Source organism: Cryptomeria japonica, chromosome 8 (genome assembly GCF_030272615.1).
Source record: "Cryptomeria japonica chromosome 8, Sugi_1.0, whole genome shotgun sequence".
NCBI classification, from domain to species: Eukaryota; Viridiplantae; Streptophyta; class Pinopsida; order Cupressales; family Cupressaceae; genus Cryptomeria; species Cryptomeria japonica.
This window is the reverse complement of record NC_081412.1, coordinates 570,453,221-570,471,227: the sequence shown is the minus strand read 5'-3', so window position 1 is coordinate 570,471,227 and position 18,007 is coordinate 570,453,221. Positions and strand designations below refer to the sequence as shown.

The 18,007-nt window shown below is 32.9% G+C and overlaps 1 protein-coding gene across 2 annotated transcripts; it reads right to left on the bottom strand.

The window, feature by feature from the left end:
- Positions 1–7,206: 7,206 nt before the first annotated feature.
- On the bottom strand, positions 7,207–13,067 carry LOC131030596 (probable anion transporter 3, chloroplastic). Of its 2 annotated transcripts, none has more exons than XM_057961464.2 (10): positions 12,920–13,067; positions 12,601–12,709; positions 11,709–12,297; positions 9,652–9,878; positions 9,081–9,453; positions 8,949–8,993; positions 8,616–8,762; positions 8,180–8,317; positions 7,918–7,951; positions 7,207–7,811 (listed from the first exon to the last, which is right to left on the bottom strand). In XM_057961464.2, exons 3-10 carry the CDS (start codon positions 12,216–12,218, stop codon positions 7,639–7,641), a joined length of 1,647 nt encoding a protein of 548 aa, XP_057817447.2. In that variant the 5' UTR covers positions 12,219–12,297; positions 12,601–12,709; positions 12,920–13,067; the 3' UTR covers positions 7,207–7,638. The 2 variants fall into 2 exon arrangements, with proteins under 2 accessions (XP_057817447.2, XP_057817448.2); XM_057961465.2 differs by having other exon boundaries at positions 12,799–12,934.
- Between the last annotated feature and the right edge of the window lie 4,940 nt (positions 13,068–18,007).

The following is an 18,007-nucleotide window of genomic DNA, read 5'->3' as shown; positions in this document are numbered from 1 at the left end:
CGATTTGAGACTTGTTCACCACCACGCATCTTGATGGCTAACAACGCATATGTGTGTTTGTGGGAAAAGGGTCATATGGATGAAGGGTCCTTTAATGATTTCCTTTGTGTGTCTACATTATTAACCAATATCATTTTTATCTATCAAATAACACATGGTGGCACAAGGAAGGGTATCAAGTTGACATTAGATTTTGTGGTTATTTAGGATCTTCATATTATAAATATTGTTGTTGTGTACACATTTTCACATTTTTCTTCTAATATTTCTTTGATTGATGTTCACACTCCAAATTATAAAGTGAACCTTCAATTCCTTTCATTAATTGAGGTTCTAGAGATGTGTGATGATATTCCATCTCTTTCATCTTGTGTTACTTCTACATCCATGGATTCTAATGATTCTTTGTACTAGAATCATATATATTATTTTTCAAACACAAATTCTTGGGTGAATACTTAAAAATATTTTAGGTTTATTTAATGTCCCTTCTTGCACATTTGGAAGACGCTATAGAGGATATTAATCTCCTCTTTGACGTTATCTCCTATGGAGTTGCATAATTTTCTATGAATGTAATGAGGGTATATTCATACATTTTAATTCTTTCTCCACCCATTCTTTTGCTACAATTTGGCATTGGTTTAGAGATCCTTAAGTAGAATTTGAAGGATTCATCATTGTATTTGGATCTTGTTCTACACATATTTTAACAAGATTCTAGATTATCACCTTCATCAGTTAGTCCTATTACTCTTGATTTGGTGGCATCTTTCATGGGGGTATTTGAGTAGAGTTTAGAGACATCATATATTTTGTGCTCTCTTCCTTCATATTCCTTTTAGCAATGGGAAGACATCCTACATATATCTTTAATTTTGCTTATTCATAAGGGGAGGAATAAGGTTTGACAATGTTCTTGCATCTTCATCATCGTCCCTGGTTAAACATTCACTTGATCATTATACTAGATTATACATTATGAGGAGGTTGTACAGTCTTTCTTCTTCTCTTTCATGGAGGAACATTTTTCTCATATTGGATCTTATCTTCTCATAGTATAGAGAGCATTGATGAATGAAGTTATCTTTGGAGGGTTATCTTGAGGCATCTTTCCTTCCTTTCACTTTCTTTCATGTTTCTCTCTTTTGGAGAGGCATTTTTTCTTATGAGGTTTTCTCCCTTTCTATGTTTGTGAGAGAATTTTTTGCACATGGGTACCTCATCACACCTTGTTATTATGACCCATCTTTTCATGTTTTCTCATTCTCCCCAAGATTCACTTAAGGGGGTTGTTCGTGTGAACAAGGACTATTACTAACTAGCATTCTTAGAATTTTTACTTTTTGTGTCTCAAGGCATAAGATTAAAACATATGTCATAATCTTATGTTCTCTCATGTCCCACTTTTTCCTATACATGCAAAGATTTCTTATTGTATAACATGGTATAATTATTCTCTCATTTTAGGTCTCTCTTATGCTTTCATTGAAGCTCCTTGATCTTGGGTAGCTATCTTCATAGCAAAATATTGCATGGTATTAGATTATACTATACCAACTCTTACACTATCTACAAATTCATTACATTTGATAACGATATTTTAAATCTAATTGTAAATTCTCTATTTTTCTAAAAAAAAAGCTTTGTAAGTTTGTGTCATCCTATAACTAATTTGAAATGAAATAATTAGTCTATTGTTGATCTTAAAGGTTTTGGGGAAAAACCCTTACATTCATCCATTGTTGTTGGTATTACTGGAAAATTTTAGTAAGCCTTGATATGGTTTTCTATATTTTTTTCATCTATATTAAAATATTGAAGCTTCGTTAATTAAAAAATATCTCAATACACTAAATTTATATTTTATATAAACTTCTTCAAAAAAGAATATAATATTTAAAAAAACTCACAAGCTTTCGTCTTACTTCATTCATGAACTAACAACCTACTCTTCAAATACAATGCACATTAACAATCTTGTCCGCAACATGAACATTGAACATTGGTGGCAAAAATTACAACACAAATATTTTAACCATCATAAAATGCTAGAACTAGCAATATGTATAATAATATTACTTTAAATCTATTAGTACATAGGCACTTTAAATATTTCTTATTATAAAAAAAGAAAATAAGATATACTTAATCTTTTTGAACTTTTTATCTTATAGGTGTTTTTTCCTCACAAAATTTTAGGTCTTGTAAATCACCATATCTCATAATTTTTAAGATTATGAAATTAATTTTCCTTTCTTGGGCACTCATACCATTCGCTACAAGATAATTTGGTATTTTATTATTTTGTTCACGATTGTTTCTTCTCTCACATAGTCCATTTGGCTTTATCAACTGAGAGATAGTTATAGGCCTATAGAGATAATGGGAGGGGATAGGGTTAGAATCGAGCCCAACTCTTATTCTGAATTTAAAGAATATGGGATTTGGCACATTTGTTGTGAGGGTGGGGTTTCTCGGTATCTTTCGAGCATGAATAGATTTGATGAAAACCTGTCTATTTAGATTGCTACTTCCTAGGAAAACTGTAGAGTGAAGGTCGGGGTGAGTGAATGAGGACGTGATTTCCAAAGACATTGGTCTTGCCACTAAAGGTAGGAATTGGAGGAAACAAAGCAGTGTTGCATACAATGAAAGATTGGCTATATTCTTTAAGGATGGGGAAAAACCAGTTAAACTGCATGGTGGTTTCATCCAAGAGATGCTCCAATCCCCTTGGGACTAAGTATGTCTCATGATTATTAATTTTTTTTTTACCCTTGAAAGTAGGTTTAAAGTTTACTATTATTACCATCTTCCTCTATTTAACCTCCACCACAATGCCTTGATTGCTTCCCGTTCTTCTTGCTCAACTCCCTTGAAAGTTCCATCAATTATGCTCTAGAAGCAACAAAATATTCTAACACAAAACCCATTCTTCTTCATCAAGGTCTTATCTTTAGTCTCTAACCGTTCCACATTGAGCTTTGCCCTCCCGGACCCATTACTACAACTGAGGCCCCTATGCATTCTGACTCCCCTTAGGCAATGACTATCCTTGACTCCCCTGGTAGAAGAAACAAGAAATACCTCAGAATCCCAAATGTTGGCAAGACAAAGAATCCTTTTTCCACCCCAACAAATTCTAGTCTGACCACCCCTACAGGTGTTAAAACCATTCCTACCACCTCTGCACTCCACTTCCCAACCATAGTGGAGTGTTGGTCGCCTCTCCATCTTGTAGAAATAAGGAAGGATAAATGACCCCACCTGCTAAAAAAATGAAGCTCCAACCTCACATTGAAGGAATTGAGAGTGATGGGGAAGACAAAGGTGGGGGAAACACCAATCCCTGTAGATCCAATAGGTTGGTAGGTAAATCCAAGATGAAAACATATGACTTGATTGAAGACCCTGATGAGGTGGAGGCAATTGATGAAGTGGTGCAAGTGAGCTCGAGGAACATTGCTAGGTTCAAGAGTACTCTAGAGCCCCTAGACCTAGCAGAAGTTGAGCATTTATCAGAGGATGAGATCTCGAATGAGAAGATCGGTGATAGGGAGAAACCCATAGGAGGACCAATTAAAGCTAAATATAATCTTCTTGTTAAGAGGCTCCTTCAAATGAGAGAGGAAAGGTTTTGGTTTTCTTGATAAGGCCCACTTTCAATGTCCACAAGCTTCACTCAACCCAAAACTTCCTCCTTGAGCTCTTCCTATCATTTGTTCATACACTTGCTCAACTCAAACTATCATGTTCTCATTCCTCAACCCATCAACTTCAACATATGGATACCCCTGCTCACCACACATTGTTTATGTTGTTTCTTGGTAGCATTTAGCTTCTTCAAAAGGTTTAGACAAGGAGTTAAAGACTTGCTTTTGGTTTTATTCTCAAAGACCTAGTTCAAGCTCACTTGCTCATGACTTACTCAAACCCTTACTATAGGTCTAAACCCCAGATATAGAAATCCCGATCATACTGAGGTGTTAGGAGGTTTCCTTGAGTGTTTTCAAATGGATTCCAATGGTTCTTCAAGACCATTCAACCTAGCACCAATCAGATTCTTAATTTTCTTCAAAACAAGGTTACAATGAATAAGCCCTTTTTAGCCCTCCTGAAACACTATTTTGCTCATTACTCACTCTCAACTTGGAATATTTGAAAAAGACGAATATTTTTGAGTACCCTTTTGGCCAAATAATGAATTAGTGCCAAGAGAGGTCTTGGGAAGGTCAATTTATGTCTGTCCTATTTTGTAGCCTTAAAACAAGGGTTTATGTGAGGGTTTTGAACCATGATGCATTAGAAATCACTTCTCTATTCTGTATCAAGCTCCCAAACTGTCAATACAACTCTCCCACACCAATTATAACTCTCCCCTATCTCTTCCCTACAATCATTTCAACAAACACTTGGCAAACAAACTCTAAATGATCAAAATGCACTATCAAATCACTGTTTTTTTGAGTTTTCACTGTCATTCACTGTCTTTGCTGCACATTAGAGGCTTAGGGCTCCCAAAATGGTTACACCATAGTATTTTTAAACCTTCAAAACAAAAATTCAACCCTGCATTGACAAGTATGGTAAAGCCTTCAAGCATGGAAGGGTACAAAGACAATTTGCTGCCAAAACCATTTAATTCTCCAAAACATGGAACCTACTGCCCCAATTGTTTGTTGTGATTTTCAAGGGCAAGATAGCTTTTCATGGAGCTCCAACTTGCTTCAAATCACTCATAGGGAAGGTGCAGACCTTTGTCCAACGTTGTTAGCTCAAATAGACTTTGAGAACAACATTTTGCTCATAATTTCAATCTACTAGCCAAGTTACTCACTTAACTTGCCTAATAAGTGCTCAAATTCACCTTTTTCATCACAACTGACAGCACAAACTTAAAATACAATATGTACAAAGGTCCAACTTGGTCTCCAAGGTTCATTTTTGCTTGGTTACCCATGGAGACCAAGTGTTTCAACCCATTTTCCTCAAAACCCTAGTTCAGGGCAGCGAACTGGCAAAAACTAAAAGATTTTTTTTGATAAACCAAAACAAAATAAAAACCCTAACACAAAGAATGAAAAAACCTTCATATAACCATGACACAAACTCCCATGAAAGAACAATACGGAAATAGTGCTCTGTATGGACAATTACAACAATTAAAAAATAGTCATATTTCATTAACTTCTTCTTGCTAATACCAAGCCAACCTATTTAAAATGTTTGAAGTGTCCTTATATAGGCACACTCAAACCATTTCAACCCTTATGTTGTCCATAACTACCTTGTAGAGTGATTTTACAACTTTTCTCACTTTTTGTCAAAATGTTGCTTGACAACATTGACAATTTTTGACTCTTAGTGCATTTTTTACCTACAAGACAAATATATTTCACCTAACCATTTGAGATGGTGTCAAACCATTAAATAGACCTACTCCAATTCCTTTCTAATCTTGTTACAAGGTTTTTAACACATTTTCACTATAATGCCATTTTTGGCTTACAAAGGCACTATGGGCCAAAACTGGAAAGAAAACTTGAGTAAAATTATCTAAACCACTCTAAGATAAACCTAAACCATAATGAAACCTAAAACACACACTTGGACTCTTACAATAGTCCTTTATTCAATTCATGGTCCCATCAGGATCAAACAAGCCAAAATTGTGAAGGTGCTCCTGCACCAATCGACCACTTGACAAAGGAGGATCATAACTATGTCAAAAGCGCTACCACTGTGGAGGACATGGCTGCTCTAAAGGTGAAAGTGATAGACCTCAAGAAGAAGATGTTAACATCTCTAGTTTTAGTTCCATAGTTATGCACAGTTCGACGACTACCCTATGTTTGTTGCAAAAGAAGGTCTTGGGTGATCCTGTTGTTAAGGAGGGAAACTATAAGGAGCTCTTTAAATTTTTTACTACCAAAATGTTTTCTTAATTGCCTATTGGTCTTTTTTGGTGGTTTCTCTCATAGTTTTATAAACTCTGATACAATTTTTAACTCATTTTACTATTGTTTAGTTTATGATTTGATATTTTATATGAACTATGATGTTGTTAATGACTTGCTTTCTATATTTGAAAGTCAACACCCTTGTTATATTGCTTAATTTATAAAAAAACATCATATTATGAAATTAATTTAATTCTAACTCATTTAAGAAAGCTTTCTCAAATAATTTTTAATCGTTATAAAATTTAATTTCATATTTTTTATTGTTTGTTGCATAAATATTTATTAAATGATCTATAGGCATGCACCCTATGTCTAGTATTCTTCTCTCATATTAAAAACACATATCTCAAAGATATATGAAATTTTGTTGATATATTATTTAACTTATATTGATATTACTTCAATATTCATTTATGATTGAAGTTTTGTCGACATATCATTTAACTTACATGAATATTTCTTCAAGTATTCATTTATGATTGACTAGACTAAAGAACCTAAAAAAATATATTCATAAACTATCAATTTTGTACTGTTTACTTAATTTTTTTAAAATTACTTTATAACCTTTTTTTCAATCAATTCCTTTATAACCTTTTTTTCAATCATTTCCTTTATAACCTTTTTTTTTTCAATCAATTCCTTTATAACCTTTTTTCAATCACTTCTTTTAAGTTGATTGACTAGGCTAAAAAGAACTTAAAAAATATATTCATAGACTATCAATTTTGTATTGTTTATTTGAATTTTTAAAATTTACTTTGTAACCTTTTTTTTAATCAATTCTTTAAGTTGTGTACATTTTATCAATTGATTGAAAATATAGTATCATCAACCCCTATGCTATATTTTAAAATAAAGATATCCCTCAACATCTGTTTCAACACTTTAAAATATTATTAAAAATATAATTTTATTCAAAAATTATAAATTGAGTGAGACTCAAACTGGCAACTCTTAACCATTTAGCAATTTTAAACTATATTCTTTTAAATTGCATATCTACTATATTACTATTACTCTGCCTGTAAACCCATCTGCATTTTCTTAAATTTGAGGGGCAGAGGACTAAACCATTGTTCCTCATTTTTGTCTCACTGTTGGACCAAAAAAGGAAGTCTGTAGAAATTTGGTGTGCTTGAAACAATACAATTTAATCATCTGCCATTAGTTGACTGATATAATAAATATGCCAAAATTGATTCTCACTTGTAACAAATGGCTAAAGACAAACCCCATCTTACAGAGAAATTTGTATTTTCACATTCAAAATGAGGCTAATAGCAGGGTATTACAAACAATAGGAGATTGGTTAACTGGGTTGAACATGAATATATCTCCTATGGCAAGTATGACCTTGATTTTAAGCTGAGAAGGTTTCGGACTCAAATTCCAAGCCATACTTTATAGGATACCTGAGGTCAGTTATATGATGACTCTCAGGGCCTACATACATGTGGATACACACTTATTAGAATGCCCGAGATCAAACTCATATGATGAAGCTCAGGCCTTACAATGCCAACCCATACTTTTAGGATACCCAAGGAGAAAATCATTTGGGAGGATCTGGGTCTGTCTGATTTCTAGCCTGTTACTCTATTAGTAAATTGTGTAGATGGAAGAAAACTAACAAATCTGTTGGTCATTTAAATTCTATATACTCCTCAATTCAATCAAATACCTTTTCCCCAGTGGCATACAGATTCCAGAAGATGGTTGAAATAAAATACAAAACTGCAGTAAGTGTCAAGAACAACTGGAATGAACCCAACCACTGAACAAAATACCCTGTTCCAATAGTGCTCACAATGGCAGCAAATGTCCCAATTGAATTTGTAATACCTGCCCAAGTATAGATATGAAGAATAAGATTGCTGTCATGAAAGAATCAAATTAATAAGAAATTTTTCCATCAGGTTGAGGATAAAAGAGGGATCAATCATCATACCATGAAGAACTCCTGCATACCCTGGTGCTATGTCCTGATCATACAACAGAAAAAGAAGAATCCAACTATTCAGAAAGTAATTTTCTAAATAAAGAAAATCATGATATCATCATTCAAGTTTCTCAGAGCTAAAGACACACATTGAATTCAAATGAAGGAGTTCTGAATCAATAACAGAATGATATAATTCAGTAAGTCACAAATACCAATTGTAATAGGTTTGAAAATGAAGACATTGATATCAATCAAGTAAGAAACCTACATGCATATTTAGAAGAAAACCAGCTTGGCTGAACGAACTCAAACTAAGTGCCGCCGTTAGCCAAGCCGCTGCAATGGTTGGACTTTGAGCAGCATTTAGACCAATAAGTGCTATTCCTGGACCCAGAAAGCCAATTGACTGCAGGAATTTACAACAAAACTGTAAGAAATAATCACTAAAAACTTGGCTGATGTTTTTTGAAATTCAACAAATCAGCTAATCTAATTCTTTTAAACTGTGTAAATCTACCAAACAAATTGCAAAACTGGCAAACTCATAATAAACATAATATTGGGAGCTGAAACAGATTTTGGGCCTTGGCATTAACAAAAAGCACCATTTAAAACTGTTAAAATTCAATCTTTTCTCTTCAAGTCTACTGAATCTTCTGACGACATAATCAATTTAGCTATATCCAGTATAAGTTTTAACTGACCTGCATGATTTTGCGCACCATAGTGACTGTATAGCCAGATTGAACCAAAAGGTCTGAAAAGGCACCAGCACCATACCCTGCAACTGCCATTGTCCCCCATGGAATAGCACTAAACCACGCAGCTTGCTTCAAGTTTACATTAAATACCTATACACAAATATGAAAGTGACTTATGACATCTGTCCTTAAAATTCAAATGAACTAAGAAGTTCAATATGAATGAACTAAAACTGTATTCATGACTCTTGCAATTTTGGTTTGACATATTCCTGGATTAAATATATTACAATTGTTTGAAACAAAGAGTAGCATTGTGATTAGAAGCAAGCTTACAGTTTTGAAATATACTGGCATCCAAGAGAGAAGAACAAAATAACCCTGAAGACGACAGAAGAACAAAGATTAGACACAATAGAAATGGACTTTTGATTTCCAAGTAAAAATAGCCTTTTCTGTATAGCTTACCCAATTATTTGTAACATTTGCAACTATTATCGCCCATGTTGGTAACTTAGAAAATAGCAGACGAAAAGGAGGCATTTTTTGAGTAGTCTGGATAGTGGACTTTTTAGTAGACTTTGGAGAATACTCAATTCCATTGTGAATATGCACAAGCTCTGATTTTGATATTCTAGGATGAAACTGAGGATCATTAAAAATGTTTGGAATCCATATTGAGAGCCAAAGAAAACCTAGAACTCCAAATGTAAGGAAAGGTCCGTAAACTCCAGCTTGGGACATTAGTATTGGAGAAGCAAGTAAGCTTATCACATTACCCAGATGAAATCCAGCCATTGAAAGGCCCACTGCTGTAGCTCGTTCCGTACTAGGAAACCACCTTGAATAAAAAAAGTTAATGGTTAACATTTTGAATTTACCTTGAGCATCTACAGTAGAACAGTGAAAACAGAGAGGCAGGGCATTTTGACTGTATACCATGGGTAAAAGTGCTTTGATACTATATGATGAAGACAACATTAAAATTATAGAAAAGAGAGACAGAATTGATTAAGTAAATTGATATTTTAAGTCTTACCTTGATATTGTGGTGTTCATACAGGGTAAGGCTACTCCTTCAGCAGCACCAAATAGCGCACGGACTGCAAGGAGCATCCCTACTGAATGACCAGAAGCCCATGGGGTGAGAAAGGTTGCCAATGACCATATTGCAACTCCCCATGCCATAACAACTTTGCCACCATAACGATCTGCCAAGGCTCCTCCAGCAACGCCAGACAATAAGTACCCCCACAGGAAAGATGACTGTAATGTTCCAAAAGAAAGATCAGTCTCTGCACATGAGGTTTAATCTTCATGCTAAAAGTGCCATGATGTCTGTGATTATGAAAATACCAAAAACATAACATTTTATAGTAGATTGGCTATTTATTATATAGCTTATTCATTTCTACTAAACTGCACCATGAATAAGGTTAGATAACTAAAATTATAAAACTATCATCAGAGCTGATTTCCAAGATATCTGACGGCTCCCAAATTAAGAGTAAGACAAACAAAAGATAATAATCCATCTAGAGAACAAAAAATAAATGTCCAATTAAATTCCTTAGAACAATGGAAAAATGATCTCATCTCATATTCTGTTGATGTCTTCAAAGTAAAGCTATGGAACTTCTAACAGACTCATGGTAGCTTGGTAGCTACTTCGACAAGAATTAAAGGCAAGGAAACTAAATTCCCTTGTAAGCTACGTAACATCAGAAAGGAACTCAAGATCAAATGAAGAAAATATCATAAACGCAGGCCAAAAATGATAATTTGCATTGTAGACAAAATGCAGAAGACATTAATCACAGTGCTATATAATAATTTGTAGTCCACAACCATAGAAGCTTGATAATTATTGGATAAGTATTAGAGGCAAGTAAGCTAAAATCCACTGTATTTCTGCCTTCTTCCAGTTAGTTATGCTTTCTATGTGATCATTGTAAAACACTGGAAAAGAACTCAAGATCAGAAGAAGAAAAGGCAAAAACACATGCCAAAATGCACAATTTACGTACAAGACAACTAGCAGAAGAGACATTTACATATCTCTTTTAGCAGCTAATGAAGTGTTGTTTAGGCACATGTTTTTGGTTGCTATGCCTGGCTATAGGGATAGATTTATCTAAAATAACACACTTGTACTTTTAAGGCTGTTCAACGTTTAGTGTGGATACAATACTTAACCGATACTCTAATAGCAACACAATGTTAAGGTATAAAAAAATGGCTTGTCATAGACTATTAAAAACGGGAACTGTCAGACCTTATAAAAGTAATTCAGATCTAGTGTTAAAGGCTCCATATTAATGTCTATTGAACAGTAGCATACAGAGCAACTCTTGCAGGTAACTGCATCATCTATTCCTGCCAAAAAAATATGATTGGGCCTATTCAGATTTGAAGATTGGGTTGTACAAGAGAATAGCTTTTCAGGACATATTTAGGCTTTCACCTGCTAATTCTGGATAAAATGCTTTTGACCTATAAAACTATAAATATAATGATCCAGCAGTGCTGTCTTGGAACCCAGTTATTATTAGATGATCAATGCCATATCTCCCCTTCATCAGCTAATCTGAATCCAAAGGCTCTCTCATTCGCATGATCATGGGCTGAATGCATATCGAAAACCGATCCTTTTGTTACTTAGATCCATAAATGAATTTACAACACCATTGTTGTATTTCAAAATTGACCGTACTCAACCCTTCCATGAAAAAGGAAAAACTGAATTTTGAACTACTCTAATCCAATTTCTAATTGTTGCTTGAGCTGTAAACCTGGTAATTAGATTGCAGATATCTAAGAGTCCCATTATAGACTTATTTATCTATGTCAGACTTAAAGACGTTCCAGATCTAAATCACATTAATATTTCATATCCTCATCAGGGCTGCAATATTGATGAGCCCGAGCATCACGAGGTGGGCAACTAAATGTAAATAACATACAGATCATGTAAGCAATAATGAAGTAAATAAGAGAAAAAATTGTAGATTTTGAAATAAATTTAGACAGAAAAACAGATTGCATGCAAATTGGGTGCACCACAACCTGAAATTCAATAAAGAAAGTCATACACACCTGAACAATGCCTGCAAAAGAACTGCTCCAACCATAAGTAGCTGTAAGAGGCACAATTGCAACAGACATTACAACTCTATTGGCATTACAGAGTGACATCCCCATAGCAATCATGGCAACCACTTTAGCTCTCTCTGATGTGATAAAGTCCATCAATTTTGATTGCTGAGTGTTATCTGCAAGTGCATTTAGTGCAATACTATCATCCTCAAATGTCATATCTGCTCCAGATGCAGCCTGGGGCCGAACTCTTTGGGCTTGAAATCTTGGCCTAAGCATCCATGATTCACTACAATTGGGTTTGTGCATTTCAGTAACAGGAAGCATATTCTTGCTTGTCACATCTCTAGTCCTCAGCATTCCCTTCTTACTCTGCCATCTCTCCCTGGAACTCAATCCCGAATTCAGGGCAAGCAAAGAAGACTGGTTAAGTCTTGCAGGTGACGACAGCCCACGATTCATTCTTGCATCAATTGTGAGTGTCAACTGCCTTGCATTGGGTGTACACATATTGAACCCAAATCACAAGACCCAAAACCCAAAAGCCACCAAGTTGCGACAGATACTGTCTACACAATGAAGTCTGAAACTGCATCAAAATCAAACCAGAGTGACCAAAATCCAATAGAATTAATATCAAATCAGGAAGACATCCAATGAACCATCGAGGTGGTGCAGAAATTCTTGTAGCACATATCCTAAAACTGCATCAAAATCAACTTTTGAAACTTCAAGCAACCAGTTTTAGTGAAAGGGGAAGAAAACAACTGCATATCCTAAAACTGCATCAAAATCAACTCTTTTCTGAAAGGGGGACAAAACAATGACAAAAACTGTGTTCTTAAATCTTTGTTATTTCACTGTACAAATCCTAAACATTCTTCTGGCATACCTTGGATTAAAAAGGGCAATTTTGAGAGCAATCGTCAGGGTGCTCCACGTGCATTCCTACCCTAACCACGAGCTTGGCTACCCATAAGAAAGAGAAACAACAGTCCTTCCTGCCACCAATAGAATTGATTGAATTGGTTCAAAACTATGAGTTGCATTTCTACGATTAGATCAAAGCATTTGACATTCTGGTAATTACCTAGATTGCCAGGCCTACAGCTCAGCACAAGGTCTCAAGTAGAGTTCAAAGGCAAGTTTACAACCAGATGTATTGCATTAAAATATTGTATAAACATGTCAAAACATTGAGTACTTCTTACCTTGGTGTTTTGATGGGGAAATTGTTCTGGCTTACCAGATCAAAATGTTCAACAACTACATTGCCTAAATAGTCGACATTTGTCCAATTTGACATGGAATTGACACGGCAACTCCACCCTCCGCGCTCTCAACCACCCCCACCAAACTTAAACAGAATAATTCATATTTATCTATCGATACCCAAAATATATTTTTGCAGCACAGTGAAGACAAGACAACACAAAGTTTGAAAAAGAGGTTTAAAAAATTGTCTTTCCAAAAGTTGTTTTTTGAATAATTACAGTGGATAAGCTTGAAAATAAAACTATGAAGAGATCTTCGAAATTCTTTTGGCAGATCAGGTTATAGAAAAATGTTTGAATTTTGGCGTGGTCAAGATGTAACATAAAGAAAAATTGAAACTGAGATTTTTGCAACAAATAATCACACCTGGAATTTGACGGTCATCCCTCCCTGTCATCTCTGTTTGTCACATGAAAATTTTAGGAGGATTTGATCAATTTTAAGAGGATATGGTCATTTTAGTGCCTTTCAATTGATGTTTAAATTAAAATAATATAAATTGTGATTTTTTTTTAGAGGATTTGGTCATTTACCTGCCTTTCAAATGATGTTTTAATAAAAAAAATATAAATGGTAGATCATTATGATGATGTCTTGTAAATTATTAAGAGAAAATTATACATATATTTTATCTAATTTTGTGAATTATCTAAGTTATATTATTGTCATAAGAACAAATTAAATGACTTAATTAATTTGAAAGCAAAGGTGTTAATGCTAAGACTTCTAGATGAATATATTGTTGGAGTTAAATACAAAAATTGGAATACTAATAATATTTACAAAGTAATTTGAATGGTGCAAAATTATCTTGGTGAAACAATGAAGGGAGAACATGAATTATTTATACATAGGTTTAGTATCTGGTGTGTAATAGAAGAATAAAATGAGAAGATTGTTAAGGAATTTATTCATTATACAACAAATTATAAAACTAGAAAGAACTAGAACTGGTATTAAATAATCATGGTCATAATGATAGTAAATCCTAGAAATCAAACTTTGTCGTCAAATGATTTCATATGCATTTTAAAGTTTGTTAAAGAGTTATTTTTCAATTATCAAATTAGATTGTTTCAATAGTGGCAAGCTTCATACAATAGAAATAAACATAAATACAAATATAAATGCTTATTATCTTACAATATATGCCTATAAGAACAAAAGAATTTATTGTATGAATAATTTTCAAATAAGATAGTGTTAATATTTCTATATGCATTGAAGATTGCATCCAATGTATAAGATGCATAATTTAATTTTATACCTTAAAAATAAATAAACATGTGACTATTTATTAGTTTGATTTCATACATTAAAAATAAATAAACAAATTATTATCATATTACTTGTAAGGTACAATTTCATTGTGGTCTTCTTGATTATTTCCTTGTGATTGTAAATTTGTGTTGAATTATAAAAACAAGGAATAATAGTGATTAGTTTTTTAAAACTTACAAGCAAAACAAAAAATCTTAATTTTTTTTTTGGTTGATATTGTAAAACAATTAACCATGAGTAATTTAAAAGCTTGCATATTAAACACATATCTTAAATTTATTATCACAATTAAAAGCAAGTTTTTAAATTTATGTTTAGAAAAAATCAAATTAAAGACATTCTTATAAAAAAAAACATATATTATATCTTTAAAATTATTTTATATTAGTATATATTTTTATAACAAATATTATAAAATAATATATTATAAATTATAACACTATATTAAAGTGTCATATATATCATTATATAAAAAATATGGTAAGTTAAATTATGTGGTTCATTAAATTTTAAAATCTAAAAATTGGTTTAATATTGAAAAAAATAATTGAAAGGTCATTTATGACTACTTTAACTACGTAGCATCATAACTATTCAAAAAAAGGGGGGATGGTGGTTGGTAAATTTTGGACATATTTCATTGACAATGAAGTGAAAAATAGAAATTGATATGATAAGATTTTTTTTTCAAAAATGGAAAAAATAATTGAAAGGTCATCTATGACTACTTTAACTAGTTAGCATCTTCATAGTAGTTAAATCACAACTATCCAAAACAATGGGGATGGTGTTTGATAAAATTTAGATATATTTTATTAATAATTAAGTGAAAAATAGAAATTGATATGATAAGATTTTTTTTCAAAATTGGAAAAAATAATTGAAAGGTCATCTATGACTACTTTAACTAGTTAGCATCTTCTTAATAGTTAAATCACAATTATCCAAAAAAATAAGGATGGTGGTTGATAAAATTTGGATATATTTTATTGACAATGAAGTGAAAAATAGAAATTGATAAGACTTTGATCTCATTCGACTTTTCTTGATGTGATCTTGCATCCACCCACTTTTTTGTGTATTACATGCACGAACTAATATTTTTTAATTAATAAAATATGATACACTTATTCATTTAAAAAAAAAATCTACCCTATTTTTATAGACTAGAAAACCCATACCTACTTATGTTTAACAAGTAACATTCCTATGACTTAGAAGGTGGTCGTATGAACATAAGAAGTGAAGGTTGGCTTCTTTAATTTTCTCTAATTTTGGGGTCAATTGGAAGTTAGGTGGAAAGATTTTTTTTCTAAATGAGTAAAATCTGGGTAGAATATAAAAAGGAAAATATGCTGACCTTATTGTTGGGATTGGTGGAAATGAAAAGTAGCAGGTAAGAAGATGGTCACGTCGATGAAGATCCGAATTCAAATGGAATATCCTTATTTATCAATAGGTTGATGGGAGATGTTTCTATAGTTTCCTTTAATCTCGCTTAAATATTTAACTATTTTAATAAAAACTTTTTCTTTTTAATTAATTATTATTATTTATGTGCTTATGTTTTTTAAAGTAATGTTTATAATTTTTAGTAAGAAGATATTTTTAACATGAATTTTAGTAGGAAAAAAAAGGATTTTTTTTATCATGTTTAATCTTATTTTCTTTAAATATTGTTATTTATTGATTTTTCTTTTTTTAAAGCGTGTTATCTATTTTTTTTCTTTAAAGTGTGTTTTTGAAAGAAAAGGTCATGTGGGATTCTTGTTTAGGTTCTATAACTTGTGTCAATTACTAATAAAGGTTTTTCTTTGTTGATGTGAAAGAAAGCATTTTGAAAATGGTGTCAAAGATCAAATCTGGTTTTGAAACCTTTGTCGACTCCCAACAAGGTTTTCACAACTTCAGTGAAAACCAAAGAGTTATTCTCAACTATTGTAAGGGTTAAGAGAAAGACTTCATGGGTGCCTAAATGAATATATAAAAAAGGTAATTTTGAAGCTTATTAAGGATGTGTTATAACGCAAGTTTGAAGTACTTGTATTCTAACTTGGTTTTGAAACCACAAGCAGAACCCTATGAAGTTTTGAGAACTTGGTAAACTTCTAAAATTTATATTTTTCTTAAAACCAAAACAAAATCTTTAAAATAGGATGCAACCATGTATTAAAGCATAATCAAAGAGGCAATTTTCTAGAGTGGATCAATAGTATTAAGAAATTTGAGCAAGAAACATATATACCAATTGTAAACTTGGGAAGGTGCTTACAGACTCTTGCCTATGTGGAGAGGAAGAATTCAATGTCTAAGGAACCCATGGGAAAGGACATAGATGCTATTATCAAATGCTTAGTGTAGGTATAAAACCTACTTCACTATTATGGATGGCATGTTTAATTGTTATGAACTTTGGACCAAGGATATGTGCAAAATAGATTGGTTGAATATGCTTTGGTAGAAAGGTGTACAAATGTGGAAGCATAAAAAAAACATGTGAATGTTTGTTGACTATTTGAGAAGTTCTGATAACTTCATCAAACTTTGATAAGGTTGTATCAACCTTATAAAATATAAATGGGTTATGATGTACAATTCAAATATGGAAACACCAATTAAAAATAATGAAAATCCTAACATGTAAGTGAATAGAAGATTTGTTCTTCTATGGATATACATGCCTTAAAAGTTAGATTTTAGGTAACTCTCTTTATAGAAGGGTTAGAAGAAGTCTAACCAAAATAAGATTTATTATTAATAATTATATTTTAAAGAACCAGCTGTGAACTAAAATTTATAGATACTTTAAAGGATGTGTCTCTACAAAGGAACAAATTGCTTCACTAAGCCTTTGCCCGCTGACACATTTGTATGAGAAGTTAGTGGTGATTGCCCCTCCTACTGAGAACTAGATACATTGGGCTACATCGATCCGGTGGACTTCATTGTCTTATCTTGTTATCCGGATTGATGAGTGGGTGTTGCTGCTCCAAGGGAGTAGTTAGTATGTTGTTCAGTTGTTCAGATTTGTGAGTTTATCCTAAGGGGGGAGATTATCCTTCTTAGATGGAGAGATGCATGATTTGTTTGTGTCTTTGATATTGATGTCAAAGGGGGAGAAGAGCATGTGAAAAACCACGAAGTATTTTTGAGTTATATGTCTAAGGGGGAGTTGATCCTTATGATCTTACGGGGAGATTGGTGGTTGTTGATTTCTTTCTTTGTATTGATTTTTTTTCACATTCATATGTTGTCATCAATGCCAAAGGGGGAGATTGTTGGGATATGTTGTTGTCATTGATGTCAACATATTCCTGTGTTGCAGAGAATTGGTGTGTTTCAAAGGGTTGGTTTTGGTGATCTAGTGCAAACGTGCTAATGTGGTTTATTGGGTTTTGAGATACTTATCTCTAGTTGATTCAGTATGAGTTTCATGTTGCTATGAGGTGATTTGATTGAGTTGTGAGGTTCGGTACACGTGGACTGGTTTTTTAGTGTTCTGTGTTGTAGAATTGTGGTATTTGATCTATATTGCTCCAGAATGATTATATCTTGAATTATGGATTTTGGAGAGTGTTTGGGACCTTCATGTGTGTCTTCTGATCGAATGGTTCATGATTGGGAACTTCACAAGCATATCTTTCAATTTTTCAGTTGGCGTTCTTGAGCTTCAGTGATGTAATAATGATGAATCTTGTTATCCAAGTTATTGTGATGTTTGTGGTGGAATTCATGTTGCTTGT